The sequence below is a fragment of the Gobio gobio genome, assembly GCF_949357685.1.
Source record: "Gobio gobio genome assembly, chromosome: 18".
In the NCBI taxonomy this organism is placed as follows: Eukaryota; Metazoa; Chordata; class Actinopteri; order Cypriniformes; family Gobionidae; genus Gobio; species Gobio gobio.
The window spans coordinates 13944331-13968119 of NC_137111.1; the positions used below are offsets into that span (position 1 = coordinate 13944331).

At 37.4% G+C, this 23789-nt stretch overlaps 1 protein-coding gene across 1 annotated transcript in view; it reads left to right on the plus strand.

The window, feature by feature from the left end:
* The first annotated feature begins 1237 nt into the window (after positions 1-1237).
* The window catches only part of agpat5 (1-acylglycerol-3-phosphate O-acyltransferase 5 (lysophosphatidic acid acyltransferase, epsilon)), a 56882-nt gene continuing 34330 nt past the window's right edge, over positions 1238-23789 (plus strand). Inside the window, exons 1-4 of the mRNA XM_079843158.1 lie at positions 1238-2079; positions 4935-5001; positions 5192-5307; positions 5491-5580. Of these exons, the coding sequence (XP_079699284.1) occupies positions 1861-2079; positions 4935-5001; positions 5192-5307; positions 5491-5580 (492 nt within the window). The 5' untranslated portion in view covers positions 1238-1860. The remainder of the gene's footprint in view (positions 2080-4934; positions 5002-5191; positions 5308-5490; positions 5581-23789) is intronic.

The following is a 23789-nucleotide window of genomic DNA, read 5'->3' on the forward strand; positions in this document are numbered from 1 at the left end:
GGCCGACACAGGACAAAAGATGTCATCGTCTTAGACAGCAGAGAGTAGCTAACGTTCTGTGTTTGTCCATTTAGGGCTACTGTAGAAACATGGCAGCTTCACTGTAAGAAGGTGTATGTAGATAGAAATGGCTAATTTTAAGGTAATTAAAAACATAATTGTTCATTATGTAAGGTCTTTATACACCACTGAAAACTTATGTATATTATATTACATTTCTGTCAATAGATCCTCATAAATACTACACACTGCACCTTTAAATTAAGAATTCACCCTAACCCAATAATGGTTCTGATGTTTTGTGTCAGAGGTGATGACGTTCAAATAGCTAAAGACAAAGAAAATGCCTTGGCTTTTACTACATTAATAGCTAGAAGAATTCTTATAGAGTGGAAATCACCCAATCCACCTAAACTGTCATTATGGCTTAGTGATCTAATGATGTCTCAAAAAACTGAAGAAAAAATACATATTTTCTAAGGGGATCAACTAGAACATTTTACAACACATGGGAACCTTTAATAATTTATTTCGAAAAAGAATGTACTCCTCCTTCTTTAAAGTAACTTGAGAAACATTCGAAAGTATGGAATCATATAATTATGTTAAATAAATAATATACTTTTATTCAACAAGGATGCATTAAATGATTCAAAAAGACATATATAAATGTTACAAAGGACTTGTATTTCAGGAAAATGCCGTTTAACATATTTGTTCATCTGTAAATCTATCATCAAAATATATCAATATGAAAAATGTAAGAACCATTATACCCGGCTAGATTTAAAAATATATTAGTCCATCAATACATTTACAGGTGTATTTCAGTTGTTACAGGCATACAATAGGGATAATAAATAAAATAATAAAAGCCCCAGTTTTAAAACATCGCAATGTACAAAGAAAGAGCACAACGACCTGAAACCATAGATAGACTGTAAAACTAATGTATCCTAACGTTGCACGAAGTGAATGCCTGACATTCAGTTATGGACGACTGCACACTATTTATAAAAAGGGTTTTAGGTTAGTCAACTGCGGCACTGAAACTACAGTTACCTTTATGATAATCCTTTAAACGTGCTGAGACACAACGAGCGCGAACTAAACACTCAAATGACTTAAATCTGACGAATCTAGAAATCCCTTAATATTCAAGTATGCTCCGCCAACCGGCCCACGGAAATCGAAAATCTCGTAACACCGGAACTCGTTTGTCAGCCAATCAGCGAGCACGATACAAGCATGTGGCTGAAAACAAGCATGCAATATGGAGGCTGAAAGGCGTGTATGACTTTTGGGAACGAGTAATGTGTCAGGTTGTATTTGTAAGACATTGCGTTTGTTTATATGTTGTTATGGTATAAATTGAGAAGTTAGAAAAGTGTTTTCCATGCTTAGATCAGCTTAGGTTTTCTGTCACTGGTATGTCCTCTGGAGGGGTTAGCAAGTCAAGATTTGCTGTCATTTTTAGAGTAACGTTAGTGCTAAGGGAAAGTCAGTGTAGTTTGAGCAAAGTGTAGATTTTGTAGTTTTTGTATATTTAATCTTAATGTCTTTATGAATTGTGCCTTTTAAGACCAGAATCACACTGGAGGAAGTGTTTTACATTTAAAAGCATGTTATGCTTAAACCTGGAGGAAGTTTCCAGAAGGCGTGAAATTTTGCATCAACTGTTTTTTTCTCCTTGATCGAAATTATTAGCACAGTTGTTTCAGAATTATTCAGTGAAATATACTGAATTGGGCTAAAAGATCAATGCATTTTGGGCAGGGTCATGTAACGTTACTGAGTTAGTTTGAATTGCAGCTGTGTAGAGATTAGATTCGCTCGAGTCATTTGGTGGTTCCGGTCAAAATGCTGCTGTCTCTAGTCGTGCACACATACTCGTTGCGGTACTGGCTTCCAGCGGCGGTGATGCTTGGCACTGCTCCGGCTTACCTGCTGTCCTGGAGTATCTGGCGTCTGCTGTCCACTGTGCTGCCGGCCAGACTCTATCACACTGTGGATGACCGTGGATATTCATTGTATCAGAGTATGGTCCTGTTCTTCTTTGAAAATTACACAGGCGTTGAGGTTAGTATAACTCTTTGTCTTTACTGTGTTTACTGAGTTTTTTTTTTTTTTTTACATGTAAGCTTATGTTGTTTTTAGATTCAAAGTTATATACAGGCCCATGTGTACACAGCTTGTTAAAGGATATATATATATGTATGTATGTATGTATGTATGTATGTATATGTATAAGTGTGTGGGTGTGTGTATATATATGTGTATATATGTATATGTATGTGTGTGTGTGTGTGTGTGTATATATGTATATGTATATATGTATGTATGTTTGTGTCAAATCGATAAATAAGTTTGTGTGTACTGCGTATAATTATGTGTATATAAAAAAATGTATGTGTATATAAAAAAAATGTGTGTATGTATAATATTTATTTATTTATTTATTTAGAGTTATAACTATATTCTGGATTTACATTTATATATTCAGAGTTATAACTATATATTCAGAGTTATAACTGAATATATAAATGTAAGTCTTGAATATATAGAGTTATAACTATTTATTCAGGATTTACATTTATATATTCGAAGTTATAACTATATATTCAAGACTTACATTGATATATTCAGAGTTATAACTATATATTCAGATTTACATTTACATAGAATTATTTCCTGTTTGGCCCCCCATAAAATAAATGCACGCACGCACGCACGCACGCACACACACACAATCTCATATATCTGAGGAAATATGATGAGTTATTTGAATATCTCTGCAGTTCTCCAAAAGAGTGTGTTGTTGTCAATCTCGTTAAATGGTTCTGTCCCGTTAAACTGTTGTACACTACTGTAGACTGATAAAATGAGTTCAGCAAACGAGCCATTCTAAGGACAGTGGAGACAGCAGTGTGGAATAAAGGTAAAATATCAGAAAAATACAGCGTTTAAAAAAAAATGACGTATTAAGACATGTTATACTGCGCCCCATAAACACAACCAAGCCTAGAAAAAAAACACGGAACCACTCCTTTAAGCGTTTTCTTATTATACGCTTAACGTATAATTAAACACGTTGCGTTCATATTCTGGGCTCATCTGATTTTATTTTTTACATAGTATATGTTATTAGTATTATGTTTACTGAGTTTGGTCTCTTAATAACAGTGTCTTAGTACATTTAAGCCACGTTAAGCGTTTTTCATGTTAAGCGTTTTAGAATGTCCCGGCTGAAGTTGTCCTTGTGTTAATGGTCGTGTAATAACTTCTGTATGCTGGCAATAAACATTTTTGTAAGTGTGTCTATAATGTGATATGCTAAACTGTAGTGGTGTCAACACTAATCGATTCGGCGATGCATCGCAATGCGGGGCATGCACGATTCAGCATCGATGCAGCAAAGTGCCATAATCGATTTTGTCACCGTTTATTTTCTGGCCTTGAGTTGGACAATAAAGTTGTGAAGTTTCAATTACTTCCGGGGTAATAACAACAACAACAACAATCAAGATGGCTGAGGCGGAGGGAGATTACCGCAATAGACGGGTAATTAAAAACGCGCCCAAAGCTTGGAAAGCGGACATCTGGGCACATTTCGGATTCTATGAAGTTGATGGGAAACTAGACAAGACTTACGCGGTGTGTAAAACCTGCCACACTAAAATCAAGCACGTTGGCAATACAACTAACTTCACGAACCATGTTGATCGCTCTAAAGTAGAGAGAAGAGAAACATTTCTCATTCAAAGCACTGAAAGCAGTGATTTATGTTTTCTTATATTTTATTTAATGACATTTATGTCAAAGATACAGGAGAGTGATAATACACACATAGCAGCCAATAAAATCTGTTGTTCAATATCTGACTGCTTGTACTGCCTCATGACTGATAAAAAATTTGCCTTGTTGTGCGCAGTAGAATTTTGATGCATCGTAGAATCGAATTGAATCGAATCGTTACCTGGTGAATCGTAATCGAATCGAATTGTGAGGGCAGTGCCAATGCACACCCCTACTAAACTGATTTTGCTGCGGGTCTGGTGTCGGTTTCATTTTAAGCGGGTCGGGTCGGGTGCGGATTTTATTTAGTGCTGTTGTCGGAAAACGGGTCGGATGCGGTTTTAAGCACTGCGGGTGCGGGTTTACAAAATCGGACCCGTGCAGGACTCTGCCCTGACTGGTCTGCGGCTATGCAGCCCCATACGCAACAAACTGTGATGCACTGTGTATTCTGACACCTTTCTATCAGAACCAGCATTAAATTCTTGAGCAATTTGAACAACAGTAGCTCGTCTGTTTGATTGGACCACACAGGCCAGCCTTCCTTGGACCACTTTTGATAGTTACTGACCACTTGCAGACCAGGAACACCCCAAAAGAGCGACAGTTTTGGTGCTCTGACCCAGTCGTCTAGCCATCACAATTTGGCCCTTGTCAAACTCGCTCAAATCCTTACCCTTGCCCATTTTTCCTGCTTCTAACACATCAACTTTGAGGACAAAATGTTCACTTGCTGCCTAATATGTCCCACCAACTAACAGGTGCCGTGATGAAGAGATAATCGTGTTATTCACTTCACCTCTCAGGGGTCATAATGTTACACCTGATCGGTGTATAGCCCTGTTTCAGTTGTTCTTGTTCAGTTCTCATTCATGCATTGTGCGGTTTGCTTTAGTCATCTGCATGTTCGTGTGTGGATTATTAGCTACAGCCATATTGCAGCCGTGCTGATAGTCATATGATGTCACACTCCTGCTTGTGATATTGCCTATATGTAGTTGAACAAAAGACATTGTTCCATTCACCATAATGCTATAATCAAGATGACCTTTTTTCATACAGTAATGTTAAGCCATGTTCATTCTAACAATGCCTTTGTTGTTTAATGTATTGAAAAGTTTATGTAAATCTCTGTCCAGATTGTCATTTATGGGGATATACCAAAGAAGGAGAATGTTGTATATCTGTCAAACCATCAATCCACAGGTAAGTCTGTATTTTGAAGTTAATACATGTTCTTATCTATAAACATTCCAAAATATGTGTGATGCATACAATATTTTTTTATATAGTAAGTTATACGTTAGTAAGTACTATGGTACCACAGTGATGTCTGTGTATTATTGTATCTAACACATCACTGCACCATTTGAAAGGGTTGTGTTCTCCATTGTAGCTGATTGGATTATTGCTGACATGTTAGCCATTCGACAAAATGCACTTGGACACTTAAGATATGTGCTGAAAGATGGTCTGAAGTGGCTTCCTTTGTATGGATGGTATTTCTCACAGGTAGTGTACACATCTAATTTAAGGAAACAGTCCCTTATTCACAAATTTCTGTGTAAATATTGCAAAAATTAATTCTTATATAAATTGGGATTAAATTGAATGGTTTTATAAAGTTAATTTGCTTGTGTTTTATGAACCAGACCGGTTTTGTTCCTGGCTATGTAACTTTGATTTCATTCACAGCACGGAGGTGTGTATGTGAAGAGAAGTGCCAACTTTGATGAGAGAGCCATGAAAAAGAAACTATCATCTCAGACCAAACTGGGCACACCTGTGAGTGTATATATCCATAGCACTCACTGAATGAAATCCAGAAACTGATTTTTGCTTGTTTTAAAAAAACATGCAAGGCGAAATATTTTAAAAGATTATGATGTTATTTAGGCATGTTGTTATTATTAGGCATAAGTTATTGAGGAGTTAATGATTGCCACGGAATGTCACTTCTTTCCATATGTAGAATTTATTTGATGTGTGGTTACATGTCTGTCTCCAGTATATTAACAGTTTGTTTAATGGTTTATTCAGAATGTGTCTCAACCAAGCCTGAGCACTCCTGTCAGAAACTGAAGCCTCCGCGCCTCGATCGCCCCCATGGCTGGTCCCAGTATAGCTCCTAAACCCCACCCCTCCATGTATTAGAATGGACGCGAGACACACTAAACAATTCGATTACACTTCAAATAATTGTTTCCTAAAGATGGTTTCTGTCATTTTAGGCAGTTTTTATTACGATGATTTCATTTCAAGTGTTCGTTTTTTAAATAAGTTTAGCTTTAGTTCATTATTTGATGCTATAAAAACGGGGGGTGTGACGTCATGATTGACGGCTTCTCTGAGTGAAGTTGTCACTGAGGCACTAACAGACTTTTTCGGGATTTTGGGGAGGAGATTGGAGCTTTAGCTTTAATTTCTACATTTCTATAACTGTTTATTTCACACCAACATAATGAATTGTTCTGCATCTGTGAGAGTGTGGGCAGGCTTTTGATAATCGCGCCTCTACTTCCTGCTCTCTACTGCGCAACTCCGGTCCCGAGAACGCTACTGCGCAGACTCGGTCCCAAGATGTCAGCGCCTTGTGCGGGCCTACGAAAGTTTCAACTCTGGTCAGCGGAAGTCAATGAAGTCGCGTCGTCCATATTTTTTTACGGTCTATGGTCTCAACTAGTGTAAATTTTGTTGGCTATTTTAATTTAGTCTCCTGTGTCAAATGTGCTTTTTAGTTTTTATCATATTTAGTCAACCTTGTCCTATTTTTATTTAGTCTAGTTTTCGTCAATGAAAACGTAGTCACATTTTCGTCATGCGATTATTTTGATCAATTATAATCACAACGATATTGTCACTTGAGAAATGTATTTTTACATTTCATCAGAATTGTTGCACTTTGTTTGAGCACAAATCATGAGAATGTCGACCCATATGCATGGTTTATTTGACCTCTTCTAGTTTAATAATTTATTATAGGCTATTTGTCATATAGGCCTCCTGGAAAAAAACCTCTCTAAACATTTTAAACAGTGAAATTCTACATTCATGTTTTTCTATTAAAAACAACAGCAAAAAGACTTTGTATTGTCACGCAGACAAGTAAGTGCAGTCAACACAATCGCAAAGTCAAGAGATCCGTGCTTGGATTTATTACTGTTCATCACTGAGAAGGTTTGATGGCAAATGTAGTCGCACAAACTGCTTGTGAGGCGAGTCAAAACACAGACCGGCTGAATGACTATTTAATTTAACCCTCTCGAGTCGGCATAAAATATAAATTATTATATTTCAACAATGAATTGGAGAAAACTATTTTATAATTAGATTTAGAAGTTAATGCAAAAACTGCCTTATGTTAAGTTTGCATACAATATGTTATTTGAGTGTTGATTATTAAACCTAAAAATAAATAGCAACTGAATTTAGGCTAATAGTTTGGGCTCTGTTGTTAACCTTTAATATTAATGTGCAAGTAAGGGCTCCCTATATAATTTACAGAAATATATCTTCAATAAACTTTTAGATATAATTTAATTCATTCAAGCACAGACACTTTTTTTCTTCTTCAGTAAACCACTGTTAAAGGTCCCATGGCATGAAATTTTCATTTTATGAGGTTTTTCAACATTAATATGAGTTCCCCTAGCCTGAATATTGTCCCCAAGTGGATAGAAATGTTGATCGGTGTAAACCTGAGTTCTGGCTGTCTCTCTCTGCCTTTGAGAAAATGACAGGCCAGACTAGCCAATCCTGAAGTCTCCTGGTTTGACGTCCAAGCAGGAACGGTTACCTCCCTTTCCTCCGCCCAGAGAATCTGGCACGCCCATGCAAACGCGAGATCATGGGTTGTGAACGAGTGAATGCTGGCAGTTTCTCAGTGTTTGGATGTACAAATGAAAACAGAAGTCTTTTTTCAGTTCCTTCTGATCTGTGATCAGTGATTTCTGATGTGTAGCTAATTATTTATTATTCGTGCACACAATGCGGCTTCTCTCTCTCCCGACAGAGCGGTGTTTTCGTGTTTTCTATCTTGTGAGTCAGTGTTTTTGTACGTCCTCGTCGCGTCTATCGGTTCTAAAATGTGCATACAGTCATGAGTTTCTGCTCAACATCGGCCTCACACACGCCGAAGCTCGGGCTGCACTGGCCGGTGGCCTTCAACATCCCCGACCCCCAGTACTGCATCTGGCCCACAGCGGAGGCACCAAACGCAGCGTGAGATTAAGCAGAAGGGGGGTTAGCGTGAGCATATTCGGGCTAGCCAGCCTAGCCCCACAATAAACTGGATTACATTCGATTACTGCTGTTGTGTCTTTGTTTGCGCTGTGTAATCAACGCTGACGCTTTTATTTTATTTTAAAAATAATGCTATTATCAACACTTACTTTTAACTCGTTCATCTCGACAGCTGTAATGGTACTTTGCATGTGTTACAAAGTTGGTAATAATGATGAAGACGGACTCGGTGTGACTGGGACTCGTGTTTATTCAGAACTCTCAGATACAAACACAATAAACTCGCGCTGACTGACAGCGCTCTCATAACTCAGTAGTTACTATAAATAACTTTGTTAGCAATCGCTGAGCTCCGTCTCTGGTACATTAGTGATGTCCGGTTCGCGAACGATCTAGAGCTGCAACTAACGATTATTTTTTCTGTCGACTAATCTAACGATTATTTTTTCGATTAGTCGACTAATCTAACGGTTATTTTTCCAGATTAATCTTATTATTCTTTTTTACTGATTATTGTATTTCAAAGAGGGTAGTGAATTTGTATATTATTTTAACATGAAATCAATGAATGATGACAATATTAATTGTATTTCAGGAAGGGTAGTGTACATAGTATGCCATTTTATAATGAAATATATGAACACAAGAAGCTTTTTAAACATAATATATAATGATACTATTCATCATAAAATGTATACAGAGTAGGCCTAATTAGGAAAAGTTGTTTACTATAGTAGTTGAGTATGATTTACTTATTGATTTGTGTCAATAGTAAAGAAAATGCACTTGTATTTATCTGCAAAAGGTTCACATACAGGAGCTTTCAGCATAGTGTTAATGTATAACTAGTCGTCTGTTTTGAAGATACATGTGCATAAACAACGACTAAAGCTGCCAGAAGTTTTTGCCCAAACTTCAAAGACACATTTAAATGATTAAAGCTAGAGGCATATCTTAACTTTAATGTTACTTTAATCATGCAAACTACCTATAAACAGCAAGTTATTATGCATATGTGTTTGGGACAGAGGGGAACCAGGTCGCATTAACAGGAGATATATGCAGCCCATAATAAATAAAAGCACGAGACGTACTGGGGTCGGAGAAGAACCCAGGAAAATGTGACCGTCTGTTGCAATACACGCGCCACGGTTCAGCTGCGCGAGAGAACACTGGCAGCAGGGTTGCCAGGTTTACACAACAAAACCCACCCATTCGTTACTCAAAACTAGCCCGAAACAAGCCCAATCGCGTTTCGGGGAGGTTCTCTGGTAAACATCGCGTTCGGGGGGTTAAATATGTGTGTTTTTTTGCTTCAACCCGCGGACATGAGACACAGCCCGCGGCAACAGTGTAGAAGTAGCCCAATTCCGCGGAAAAAAACGGACTTGGCAACACTGACTGGCAGTGTGAAAGCTCCCGCTCTCCACGCGCACAGCTTCTGCTCTGCCACCGCGTGCAGTGTGAAACCGACGTTACAGAGCGAACAAAGCACAGTTTTACTCTGCTTCTGTTTAAAGTACTCCCACACTTTTGAATGTCGCGGTCTGGCTTTATATGATAAATGATCATTTTCACTATGCCCGGGAGCAGAAGCTGCCATTATTCTAGATCTTCTGTTCCATTCTAGAACGTAAATAATGTGCCGCCGACGCGTCGACGCATTTCACGCACGTCGACGTATTTTCGTAGTCGACGTCATCGACGACGTCGACGCGTCGTTGCAGCCCTAGAACGATCTTTCTTTTGAACCAGTTCTTTTTAGTGAACCGAATCAGTTCACCAAATCGGACTGAATCGTTCTAAACGGTTCGCGTCTCCAGTCAGCGCTGATCCATAATTTACTAAAGTTACTAACTTTCTGACATGAGTGACAGTCCCTCCGACTAGAAATAGACTAATAACCTGAAGTATATGCTGTTACTACAACGGTTCACACATGCTGAGAACTGATCTGAAGTGAACTCAGGTCCATCCGTCTCTCTGGCAGCAGCTCGTGCCTGCTCGTGCCTCGTAGACCTCGTTAAACCACACCCCCTCCGCTCATTTAAAATGCAAAGATGTAAGCCAATCACAACAGTGGGCGTTTTTACTGAAGTCTCACAGCAGACACGCCTCTTGAAGCAGGGCATTCAGCCACAGGGCAAACAGCAGTATAGAAAAAATGCCTTTTATTTCTAAATTATGACATTTTATGATGTAAAAGTCATACTAACAATATAAGTACACCTCAGGAAACATTATAAAATAATAGAAAAATGCCATGCCATGGGACCTTTAAATATAAAAAAAAAGCAATTTTGTAAAACTGCTGTACCGAACCGTGATTTCAAAACCGAGGTACGTACGGAACCATCAGTTTTTTGTACCGTTACACCCCTACTGTCAGTCTTTATTTTTTTGTGTCATGTGTCACAACACTTCCTTGAGTTCCAGGCGTTTCCGTGTTGTAAATAAAATCATTTTTAAAATATTAAATGTGTCATTCTCTTTAAGTCACACTCAGAAATGTGTCATTTGCATATTAAAATCACAAAAAAAATCGAGCCGGGGGCACGCCCCCCAATCCCCATCCCCGCGACACGGTCACCTTTTTTAATCTGAGGAGTTCAGGTCTGCCTCTAGCTTAGTGAATGCTTCTCTCACAAACATGAGACATATGTCTAAAGAAACGCTGAAATGTCAGGTTTTAAACACTGTAAACCAAATCAAAAACAAATATTCTGTGTTTATGTAATCTGTTTGAAAGCAGAGGGATGTTAGTCGTTCCTGAGTGGCTCATTACACACTAATGTGACCATGCCCACGGAGCACGCACTCTATTGAGATTCAAATACTGAGGCTCCGGAGTCGATGCCCACACACACATCAAGTACTGCATTCCTACTACAACTACATCGTTTTTGAGATGCGTTTAATAATCCTGGAATAATGATCCATGAAAAACTGTTCATTTCTGAAAGCAACAATCCCTCGCTGTGTGTAAGTAGGCTAACTTTACTCTGTAAGCATCTGTGAATATTAAAGCTACACTATTTAACTTTTCCGTCCACTAGAGGTCGCCTGTTCAAAACAAAGGCGTAGTTTGATGTCAGGATAGGACTCGGGCAGAAATCATGTTCATGGATGTGATTATTAACATCACTGTAGTCTGAAGCAGAGCAGGACCGAGTGTTGTGGAGCTGAGGAACCGCTGGAGCGATTGAAGAGCGGGACTGTTATTATGGCATAGTCGCCGGCGGGACTTTTATTATGACACGGTTGCCGGTGCCACTTCCTCTTTTCCAGTCATGAGTATGATGTAACGTAGCTCTGTTTATCGTATTAGAAATATCTAAGTGTGTTGTAAAGGAAGTTATGACGTTCGCTTGGCAGCTGCTATGACACTTGTTCACACTGCAGTGAGAGTAAAGTGTTTCACTGAATAAAACCGGAAAACTGAGGGTAACGCAGATATGACGCAATCGACAGGCGACTCCCTTACACGCATAGCTCACACGTCCCGGTTCCTCGGTTAAAATAGCAATTTCTCACGATTTACAAATAGTTGGAAACATTTGGGATATTCTAAGTACTCAACTGAACAAAATATTTAACACTGGCCTAGTGGTTTCTGGATATTTTACTGCAAAAATCCTACATAGTTCACCTTTAAACGCAAAAACCTGCGCGAGGACGCATTGAAGCTTTCTTTGTTTAAAGTAGCTCAAAATTACTGTCAGATGAAAAGTAATAACCTTGACAAACTATACATCATTTAAAAGATCTAAAGACTCAAGCTTCCATTTTTTTACCCCTGTTTTATACTCAAAGTCATATAGTGACCATAATTTGTTAATGTGTCAGTTATGAATATGAAAACCGTGTCGGTACCTTAGATTGTAATATGAGCGTCAGCTGATCTCATTAATAAACTCCTCTATTCTCGTCATGAAGACTCTCGACAAAACATCCCTCAGGGCTTTTAGTTCAAAAGTGTGCGAATGAGGAGAAATATTGATAGATTCTCATATGTCTGTCAAATTTCTATACAGAGAAGTGTTATTTCAATCTGTCGTGTTTTCAGTTCATACTGTCAGCCAGAGGGCGCTCCGTGCACATGTAGTCCATAGTATATGCACATGTAGTCCATAGTATACGGTAGACGAAGAAGATATCATGTGACCTTCTCCCTGACATAAACAGCTTCCAGAAATCGCGACAATATATGGCTTATGTGTTATTTATACCATGTTGGGTGTTTTCATGATAGATTATATTTATAATGCAATGCTATTCAAGCTTTTATAGTTATGCAGAATATTGTAAAATTATATATTTTCTGTCAGATTTTTTGATCCAAAGCCAAATGAGATCACGTAAGGTTATTTAAAACATTTGACTTGATATAAAGTAAGTTTGGAGTAAAAACATGGTTTTAATCTCATTAATTGTTGTGTTTTAATAAATTGGTGTAATAAATTATGGTTTAATAAATCATAAATTATTGTGGCAGATAATATAGATTGTTTTAAAGGGTAACTTCAGTGATTTAGCATTAAGCTTTGTATTTAAACTGGGTAATTTATGCAGTAGAAATGTGAAATTATTTTTGAATTTGGTGCCTTCTAGACTGAGAAAAGACAGAAAATGTATTTTTGTCTCGTGGATGAAAGACAACTCCCAGAATGCACTTGCTTCGCTGCCCTACGAGGCCACTCCGTACACCGTCATTTTGATCTTCATAGTAATACAATCATTTTGTTCAGTTAGAGAATAAACACTACAATTAAAAACTGAACGTGTCTTTTCAATAAGGTGTGAGTGAGCCGAACGAAAGTCACGGCACAGACGCAGCAGTGTCAGATTTCATTCCTCACGAAGAGCTGAGCAGAACTGAGGTAACGTTAAGCGCCAGTCTGGCACGTTTTCAGATCGCATATGGAAGCTAAACTATCACAGGAATTCATTGAAAAGTTGAAACACTCACTTTACTCTGCACCGCGCTCCGTTATTATGATTGTCTGTGCGGCTGTCTGTTTAACGTTTTGTGCGTGAGATCTCTCCCCTATGGGCGGGTTGATAACATGCGGAACAGCTCCATCTAGTGGCTGTAGTCTTTGCCTCTGGCCAAAAAATCCTCAGATAATGCAAAATGACGATATTTGCGTCATCGGAGGATTTTTTTCCAGAAATAAAATGCATAATTCTCTCGTCTCAGGGGGATATGAGGGGGGAAAGTACCATAATTTGAATATGCTACCGGGTTTCTACTGATACAAAGCCTAATGCTAAATCACTGAAATTACCCTTTAAGCAAAAACTGACTTCATTTTGATTTTCGCCCATTTTTTTGCAGTATAGTCAAATCTTTTGATCATTTAAAATATAATTGTTGACTACATTCCAAATAAAATAAACTACAAAAAAGTATATTTCCTTTGCTCTGTTGCTCCGTCACATAGGCCTACCTGAAGCTCATTCATTATGCAGCTCATTATGCGTGTCATTATGCGGGATATGTCCTCTCAGGTGATACGCATCATTAATTCATTTGATATCACGCCTCCTCGCATACGGGCTTTGTGAAGAAAAACTCTTACAAAATTTAAATCAGTGTACTGTTTTATGTGAATGAGTAGGCTCAATGATTCTCACATCAGTTTAAAGAAAAAACTCTATGCAAATACACCGTGGAGTCAAAAGCCTTGTGAACACATATCTATTGTGTGTTTTGAGGTCTTAATTTATATAATATATTTTTATTTTTTTTCAAAAACCGTGCATAAACATTTTTCTCTCAAATACATGCATGTACATACATGTTGCTCACATATTATGGTAGCCCAGTTTGTGCTGAATACAGTGTAATTACACTTTTGCCATTAATGTGTTTATAAGCAACTGAAAAAAACACAAATATCAGCGCATGTCAAAACTTCTAGAAGGGCCCCAAAAGAGCTCAGACTCCAGAGGGTTAAAGCTGCTGTCCGTAACTTGTTCTGTGTTCAAGATTTTCAGAAATTATATAATGAGAATGTACAACATGAATCCATTTTCCAAACCGTGTTTTTGTCTTACCCTGAATCATTATGGTACACTTATAATAAGTGTTTATATTGGGACTATTTCACTTTCAGACCAGACTGGTAGGAACCGCTGCGGAGGAGCACAGTCCCTGCGTGACTTGCCATAGACATAAACAGAGAGAAGTAGCTAGGGCTGCAATGTTTTTCCGCAAAAAGTCACGGACTGTAGCTTTAAGCGGAAAATCTTAAATGGAGATAGCTGAAATGCAGTTTATTGTTTAATGTCTATTGGTGTTTTTAGATCATCCATGTGCGTGTATGTGAGAGAGAGCGAGAGAGCGTGTACATAGTTGCCAGTTTGCAGGTCCCTTGGCATGAAATTTTCATTTTATGAGGTATTTCAACATTAATATGAGTTCCCCTAGCCTTAATATTGTCCCCAAGTGGATAGAAATGTTGAACGGTGTAAAACCGAGTTCTGGCTGTCTTTCTCTGCCTTTGAGAAAGACAGGCCAGACTAGCCAATCCTGAAGTCTCCTGTTTTGACGTCCACACAGGAAAGGTTACCTCCCTTTCCTCCACCCAGAGAATCTGGCACGCCCATGCAAGCACTATATTTGTCCTCGAGAGATCATGGCTTGTGAATGCTGGCAGTTTCTCAGTGTTTGGATGTACAAATGAAAACAGAAGTCTTTTTTCAGTTCCTTCTGATCTGTGATCAGTGATTTCTAATGTGTAGCTAATTATTTATTATTCGTGCACACACTGCGGCTTCTCTCTCTCCCGACAGAACGGTGTCTGTCAGGCGGTGTTTAAATGATTGAAATCTGGCAACCGCAATCATGAGCACTCGAACACTCCTCTTCCCCCGACAAATACGCGCAGTGTGATTTTGATCAAGTTTTATTTTTTAAACTACATTTTAGTATCGTCTTTTTTTGTCAATGATATTGCATGTTGAGATAGTCACAGTTATTGTTTAATGACATTTGTGTCATCTTGGTCATCAATGAACGTGTTTCGCCATATTTTCGTTAACGAAATTAACACTAGTCTCAACCAGAATTTTAGGAATTCAATGTTTTGGAATTCATTTTTTTTACCAATTTTGGTGAGAATTGCATGGAAACTATTGATATAATAAATATTTTAAAATTTAGTCTGCAATATTTAAAACATCCAAAATGGTGAATTCCTGTTGAACAGAGCCAATGAAAACAAAGTTGTCCAGCTTTGAGAACAATGTATTGGGGGGTTGGGAGCTTTCTTGCACGACGGCAATGGTTTTGGGCTTGGTGCTACAGGCCGAGGCTATTAGCCCAGCCCGTTGAAAGCCCTGGCTCGCACTGGCCAGACAGTGGAAAAGCGGCTACTGTGATAAGGCTTAGTGCGATCATCAAATCACTTTTGTAATTGTATAAATATAATCCATGTTTTCCGGAGCATTTATTCAGTGGAGCATTCACAGTAAATGCTCTCTAAATGCTGTTTGAATTGCTTGTATGCATTTGGGAACGCAACATGCGCCACCAATCTTCCCCGGAATTGTTTATCAATCTGTTGTCAACAAAGAGAAGCTTTAAAGGGATAGTTCACCCAAAAATGAAAATTCTGTCTTCTTTTACTCACCCTCAAGTTGTTCCAAACCTGTATGAGTTTCTTTGTTCTGCTGAACACAAAATAAGAGAGAGCATAGCCTGACGTCGTCATACTCAATTCTAGTCAGAATATGAGTCTGATACTGCTCCGTTGGGCTGTGATTATGGGGCGTGTTTCAACCGAACCAGGAAAGACCTCAATTGGATAGACCTACAACCAATCAGAGCAACGGAGCGACGCATAACGTTAGTTGTCAAATGTCAACAGAACTCAACTGCACTGTGTTGCCAAGTCCGCGGGTTGAAGCGACCCCAATTATGTGATATACAGACACAGGAATGCGAATTTTAGCAGGCAGCCCTGCCAAAATGACACATATTTTACCCCCCAAATGCCTTTTTTTCCCCGGAGAACCCCCGGAAAGCTATTGGGCTTGTTTTTGGCTAGTTTTGAATAGCAATTGGGCGGGTTTTGTTGTGAAAACTTGGCAACCCTGTCTGCACGCACGCTGGAATAAGTAGCCTAACGTTAGAAGAAAAAGATGAGTGTAAACAATCTTTGCCGGTGTTTTAAAAAAAGAATTTAAGGATACACAGAGTACTTACCAACACGAACAAGTTCTCCGTTTAGGATTAGAACAAATTCAACCCAAGCGTTCTTTGGTGACGTGGATGATTACGTTACTGTTTATCATCTGTCCATCATCGTCTAAAGCCCACCCTGACAAATTCATTGGTCCGAACAGTTTCTGTTCGGGCATAATTCCTTCTCTACGGATCAATTCCAGACCGAACTGCCCGAGTAAAAATGTTGTGGGCGGGGCTACATTGGCTGGCATCCAGGCTAGAGAGAGTAACCATTGACTACCATAGTATTTTTTCCCCTACTATGGTAGTCAATGGTTGCTCTCTCTGCTTTGTTACAAACATTCTTCTAAATATCATCTTTTGTGTTCAGCAGAACAAAGAAACTCATACAGGTTTGGAACAACTTGAGGGTGAGTAAATGAAGACAGAATTTTCATTTTTGGGTGAACTATCCCTTTAAGGCCTCCCTGTTTTCATTTTGTCTTTAACTGATGCCAAAATGCTATTTTGTTTAGACCAGTGTAATTGATGTACTTTTTTGTATGTTAATTTTTAGTTAATGAAATTAACACTACTTCTTGAATGGAGCTAATTTCATCAAAAAACCTACAAATGAATGGCATACTGCATTAGAACAACACCAACACCTTACACAAACAACTCTGTGTAAATGATCACCAAGTTTTCATTTTTGGGTGAGTGTTCCCTTTAAGGCCATTTCACACTGCACTGACAGATGCCGACCAAGGCGAACAATCACCAGATTACAGTATGTCACTTCTCAGACATTCCACAACCAACAAATGCAGATTCAACATGTTCAAAAAGGGTGAGAGAAAACAAATCTATTCTCTGATGCATCACGATTTCTCTCTTTGAAAATTTAAGAATCGATTCGGAGTTTCGTGTTTAACCGCAGATGCATGATGGTACTTTGTACACTTTAGAAACAGCCATATTCTGCTTGCTTCAAAGTCCATACGGACACAAAATCCATCAAACCTTCTGTAGCCAAGTCAGTCGTACCTTCTACGTGCACATCTGTAGAAATTGAGATTTGCCTTTTTAAATACGCCACTTCCTAAGTGGAATGTTTCAGTGCCTGAATAGTTTGGCGTGCTGGTGGTGGTTGGTCGCTGGAAGAACCAGTTTTGGTAGGTCTATTTTAATAGGTGTTATGGCTTTGTGCAGTGATTTTAGTGATCATTTATGATATTTTGTGACCATTTGGATGTGTTGGCCAAAAGCCAGTGACTCTATAGTGACAATGACTTTGACTTTGATGCAAACAGTATGGAATAATGCTAGCTGTGCGTAATCATTTGTTGCCTTTTTCTGTTTAGTTGATATTTAGACGTGTTTTAAATGCCCAAATGCTCATTAAGTTTGGTCTGATGAGCAGTGGATGCTGAATGATCAGTACAGCATATTGCACGCAATTTATTAAAGCAAATCATTTTGTGTGTGAAATTATTAGTACACTTTTTGTATGCATCTAGACAAATTGACTTTAGAAGTGTGCTTTAAATGCCCTCATGATGGTTATGTTGAGCTGAATGAGAGGTGGATACTGAATGATCGTTACAGCATAAAGCACCTGAGTGTTTATTATTTGAATATGCTAAAGACTATGTAGTGATCATTTGTACATTTTGATTATTTGTTTTTCTTACTTGAATGCGTCTGTTAGATGTAAAATATGAAACAAATGAAATTAACAAGGCTTTACCTTTTTTCCATATTATATTTGTTCTACTTTTTTTGCATCTTTATTTTATCTTTGTTTTTAATAAGAAGAACAGAGCTATATTGTTATTAATATAATAATTATTAATAAAATATTTGGTGGAAAATAGTTTTATCGAATTGTTACCTGTAATTACAAGAGCGTAAGATACTGGCTGTCACGATATTAGATTTTTCTGTCCCACTTATTTTAGGTGTCTTTTACTATGTACTAACATTTAAATTCATAATTTGATACAATGCACTTGTGTACATACATGTTTTTACATTGTACTTGTATTTAAAAAAAATACCAGCATATAATTAGGGGCCAAGCACCGAAGGTGCGGAGGCACCTATTGTAATCGTTAGATTTCTTATTATTATTATTCCGCCATGGAAGTCTATGGCAGCCCATAGAACCGTTTGCGGGAAAATTATGAAATTTGGTACACTGATAGAGGTCATTACCAATAGTACCCACACCAATTTTGGAGTCTCTAAATCAATCTCTCTAGCGCCACCACCTGTCCAAAGTTTGACTTATGTTTTTGCTAATAACTTTTGAACCATAAGGGCTAGAAACAAAATCTTTTTTTATTTCGATTCATTGGTTCAAGCCGATTCGATCGCAGGCCGTTGGTCCTATTTTCACGAAAATTGAACCAGATCATCTCCAGACAGGGTTGACAAAAAAACATGGAATTCAAATTGATTCGTTAAATCGTTTTTGATTAACACGCAAACAAATTTAACGTAACGCTTGAAAAAACACACTTAAGGCAATATCTCCGCAACGCTTTATTGTATTTAAACCAAACTTAGTACAAGTCATCACAAGCATGACCTGAGGCAACATGCAGCGTTTCGGCGCAGCGCCACCTACTGGTCCAGAGATACGAAAAATGGCTATTTTTGCTTATAACTTCTGAATTGTTTGTCCAAAAATCATAAAAGTGGTCTCGTTAGATTCAGGACGGCATGCCGCGTCGTCTGATATCCAATTTTACCATATCGGCCATTTTGACTGTTGGCCATTTTGAATTATGTACTAAAATGCTGTATTTTATGAACGCATGAACAGATTGTTACGAAACTCGGTATGGGTCATCAGCACGAGAACCGGAAGTAGCCTGGCAAGTTTCGAAACAGCGCCACCAAGTGGATAATTTTTTTTTTCAAACGCTTATAACTTTGGGTGGGGTTGACTTATTTTCATGGGACTAACTTTTTTTGTCTCCTGAATCCTTGCCGAGTCCAACGATACCAGAATTGCCAGGTTTCGCCGTATGGTTTGTGCAGCGCGGTAATTTGGCGCTTTAAAAACGTTAGCTGATATCTTCGAAACCGCTAGTCCGATCGAGACGAAACCAGCGTCAGAAAATCGGAAACATAGGTCGATAGCTACGTGTAAATGCCCAAATGTCAAAATATTGATAGTAAGGGGTAGTAAAATCCAATCAAAGTCAAGTGTCAGTCATTTTTTTACATGTTTTTTTCATATAAATGTCTATTACTCCAAAACAAAATGAGATATTTTCACCAAAATTGACACACACATGTATGGACTCACTCCGATGACACATACAAAAAATTGTAGGATTGTGCCTCTTGGTGGCGCTATAATAGAACAAAACATGACATTGGCACTATACAACTCAATGTTTTAATGTGGTGTTTTAACTGTTTTGCTTCAAACGTCTTTACTCATTTTTTCAGTTGGTCTGCTGCTATCTTCCTTGTTTGCTTCTGTTGCGCTTGGCCCCGTTAATGGCTGCTTGCAGCTATATTTACATCTGTAATTACTTCATTACATCTATAGTTACACTGTTGACCCTTCCATTACACCTTAACCCTTAAACCTACCCATACCACCAAAACTGTCCCTAACCTTACCCATATCCCACCTCAGTAGCAGCAAAAACACAATAAGTATATTGTACTTATTTTTTGTGTAATTGCTTTAAAAAAAACTAATATAGCCTAAAGTGTGACTGATTTTTCACTATTATCAGAATTCTTGAAATCAGTCCAATTCATCTTTACTTTCTTTACTTTTCTTTTTGAAGAATAACACCATTTCATACAAAAGGGACAATTACACTTAATGGCAACCAGTTTGAAATAACTTCCTTTTGTGAACAGATGTGGTTTCTTATCATAGAATGAGGTAGAATTAACCTTTTATTACTGTATGGAATACTGTAAAATTAAATTAATTGGCATTGTATTATAATAATGTACATTATCCTAATAAAAATACCCACAATAGTTTGAAGAACACATATAAACCATTTAATTTTGCAATGATGTCTTAATTTTCTTCATGGTTAATCAGTCAATGTCTCTATCTGCAGTTTAATCAGCCACAGCTGCATGTCTTTGTCCATATTAGAGATTTCCTGAAACGTTTTAAGTTTTATTACTCTCACTTGTGGATTTTGTGTGTGAGGCTTATATTTTAAATGATCAGAAGATTTGACTACACTGTAAAAAATGCTCTTCTCATTTGGTATTTTTTCTTGTTTCCAGTCCAAATATTTAAAATTCTTAAATCAAGATTAATTTACTAGATAAGTAAAAATTGCTGGGTGGGAAATCAAAATGAAGTGAGTTTTTGCTTAGTAGTTAGGGGAAATTCTGCTTGGGCACAGTGCAGAGTTGCTTCATAAAGGTAGACCAGATAACTTAACTTAAAACATATTATCTGTATTATCTGCCACAACAATTTGATTTATTAAACCATAATTTATGATTTATTACACCAATTAATTAAAACACACCAATTAATGAGATTAAAAACATGTTTTTACTCCAAACTTACTTTATATAACAAGTCAAATGTTATAAATAGCCAAGCCAACATGGTATAAATAACACAGATAAGCCATATATTGTCGCGATTGTGTTTATTATCTTCAAACGTGTCTATCTGCATGTTAAAGCGATTTCTGGAAGCTGTTTATGTCAGAGAGAATGTCACATGGTATCTTCATGCGTTCTATATATGGACTACTTGTGCACGGAGCGTCCTCCGGCTGCCAGTATGAACTAAAAACACGACAGATTGAAATAACACTTCTCTGTATAGAAATTTGACACAGACATATGAGAATCTATCAATATTTCTCCTCATCTGCACACTTTTGATCTAAAAGCCCTGAGGGATGTTTTTTCGTGAGTCTTCATGACGAGAATAGAGGAGTTTTTTATGAATGACATCAGCTGATGCTCATATTACAATCAAAGGTACCGATGCGGTTTTCATATTCATAACTCCTGACACATATTCAGGGCTCGACATTAACGCTTGTCCGGGACGAGTGGATTTTTTGAAGGGGCAAGTGAAAAACTATTTTACTTGCCCGACGGACAAGTATCCTGGTTAAAACGTCAAAACAAAAAATAACTAGGGAATCACCAAAGTGCAATAATGATTCTGCATTCAGTTAGTGTAAGTGGAGATCGATAGTGGATAATGATATAAAACGAACTGACGTTAACAAGGTTGAGCTGTTGAGGCTCGCGCAGCCTCTCGAGGAGAAAATCGAAAACAAATGAGCGCCGCTCACACACAGAAACTCTTTGTGTAAACAGAGTGTCACAGAAAAATTGTGTAGTTTTATATTTATAACATATGATACAGTTAAGCAACATCACACTAACAAGAGTGTTGTTTTCCTGAATACCATCACGACTGAAAATGACACTGATTTCATACGCCAGTTCCATAAACAATTTAACATTAAGTCACTTACATTTTAGAAGCAATATGGACTGTTTTTGTTCTATTTCAGCAGCGAAAATAGTTCCAAACAAATATCACAACAGAACCTTAACGCATCTCACAGCAACAGTGTGTGTTAGTGAATGATTCAGCGTTTTAATGAATCAGTTGAATCAAAGATTCAATGGCCTATTCGTAAACGACCGCCAAATTCTTGAATGATTCAGCCGTTTCGTTGAATCGACTTAATGACTCGCTCATTAAGACGGTCACATGCTGCCACCTACTGGTGGTTTAGTTTCATCTTTCCAACATTTCTTATTTGTATATTCAAAAGTATTTAAAATAATCTCATAACATTATTTAATGCAGTTGTAATTTTTCAGTGTAAATTATTTAATTTGATTGGTAACAGCCTATAGTGTCTTATTCTAATTTAATTTATTGATCAAATTTAAGAATATAAAAGGAAAGCCGAAGCATACCCTATATTTAATAAGATTATGGAAAATGCCCTTTATAAAAAGGTACAAATATGACAAATATGCATATTTAAATATGTCAAAGCTGATTAAACACTGGTGAGAATATTGCTTCAGTATAGATTATATTTACAAAAAAAATCTGGACAAGCAAATGTTTTACTTGGACAAGTGAATGACAGATTTATAAGCGTGTGAACAGGCTTAATGTCGAGCCCTGATATTAACAAATGACGGTCACTATATGACTTTGAGAATAAAACAGAGGTCGAAAATGGAAGCTTGAGTCTTAGATCTTTTAAATGATGTATAGTTTGTCAAGGTAATTACTTACATCTGACAGTAATTTTGAGCTACTTTAAACAAAGAAAGCTTCAGTGCGTCCCCGTGTAGGTTTTTGCGTTTAATATTCGCAGATGCTTACGGAGTAAACTTTGCCTACTTACTAGGCATGTGCCGGTATCAAATTTTCATGTTGCGATTAATTGCTGAAGCTTTTATCACGGTATACGGTATTATAACGATATTTAAAAAAAAAAGTTGCAAAAAAAGTGTTGTCATACTATAACAGGTTTAAAAACTTTCTTATAACAAAAGAACCAAACATTTAAATACAATAAAGCAATACACAAAAATTTATAAAGTAAACAAATATTTGAAACAGATTAAAGTGCTAAAGAATTATAAAGAACAATAGGTAACACTTTACAATAATGTCTCGCCAGTTAATGCATTAACATTAACAAAGAGCGAATAGCTACATTTTTACAGAAGTTATTTTTCTTTGATAATGTTAGTTTAAAAAAGCAACTGTTAGTGTAAGCTCAGGTCCATTAAATAATAGTTACAACTTTTGATTTTAATAATGTGTTATTAAATGCTGAAATGTACATTTAACTAAGATTAATACATGCTTTAGAAGTATTTTTCATTGTCAGTTTGTTAATGAATGAACTAATGTTAAATAATGGAGCCATATTGTAAAGTGTGTGATTGAACAACAGTCAGAACATATTCAAACAATATCTAGGGCATGTCATTTAAAACTTAAAAAAAAAATTTAAGTTTGAAAATGACTTTAAGTCTTTAAGTATTAGGTTATGTGATGACGAGCACCGAATTGTGGTTACTGGGGAAACGGCTGTATTTCTGCTGTTCCATCAGCGCCCTCTGCTGTCTGAAAGTGAATGTGCACTTCAGTGCGTCTTCACGCCTTCCGCCATGTGCTCGGCTCATGAACGGTCTGTTTACATCAGTACGCGTTCCTCTTTGACGCGTTGTTCATTTTAAACGGTTGATGGGTAAAGTATTCTTAAAATACATTCTAAAAATCTGAATAATTCGTAATAAATAATTATTCACGGTATTTTGAAGTGCCCACGATAACAATATTGTGCATGTTCATTATTGCGGTATATCGTATTACCGTTTACCGGCACATGTCTACTACTTACACACAGCGGTGGCATCCATTTCTTTCAGAAATGAACAGCTTGTCATGGAGCATGATTCCAGGATTATTAAACGCGTCTCAAAACGATGTAGTTGTAGTAGGAAAGCAGTACTTGATGTGTTAGTTTGAGTTGATGTGTGTGTGTGTGGCCGTCGCCTCCGGAGCCTCAGT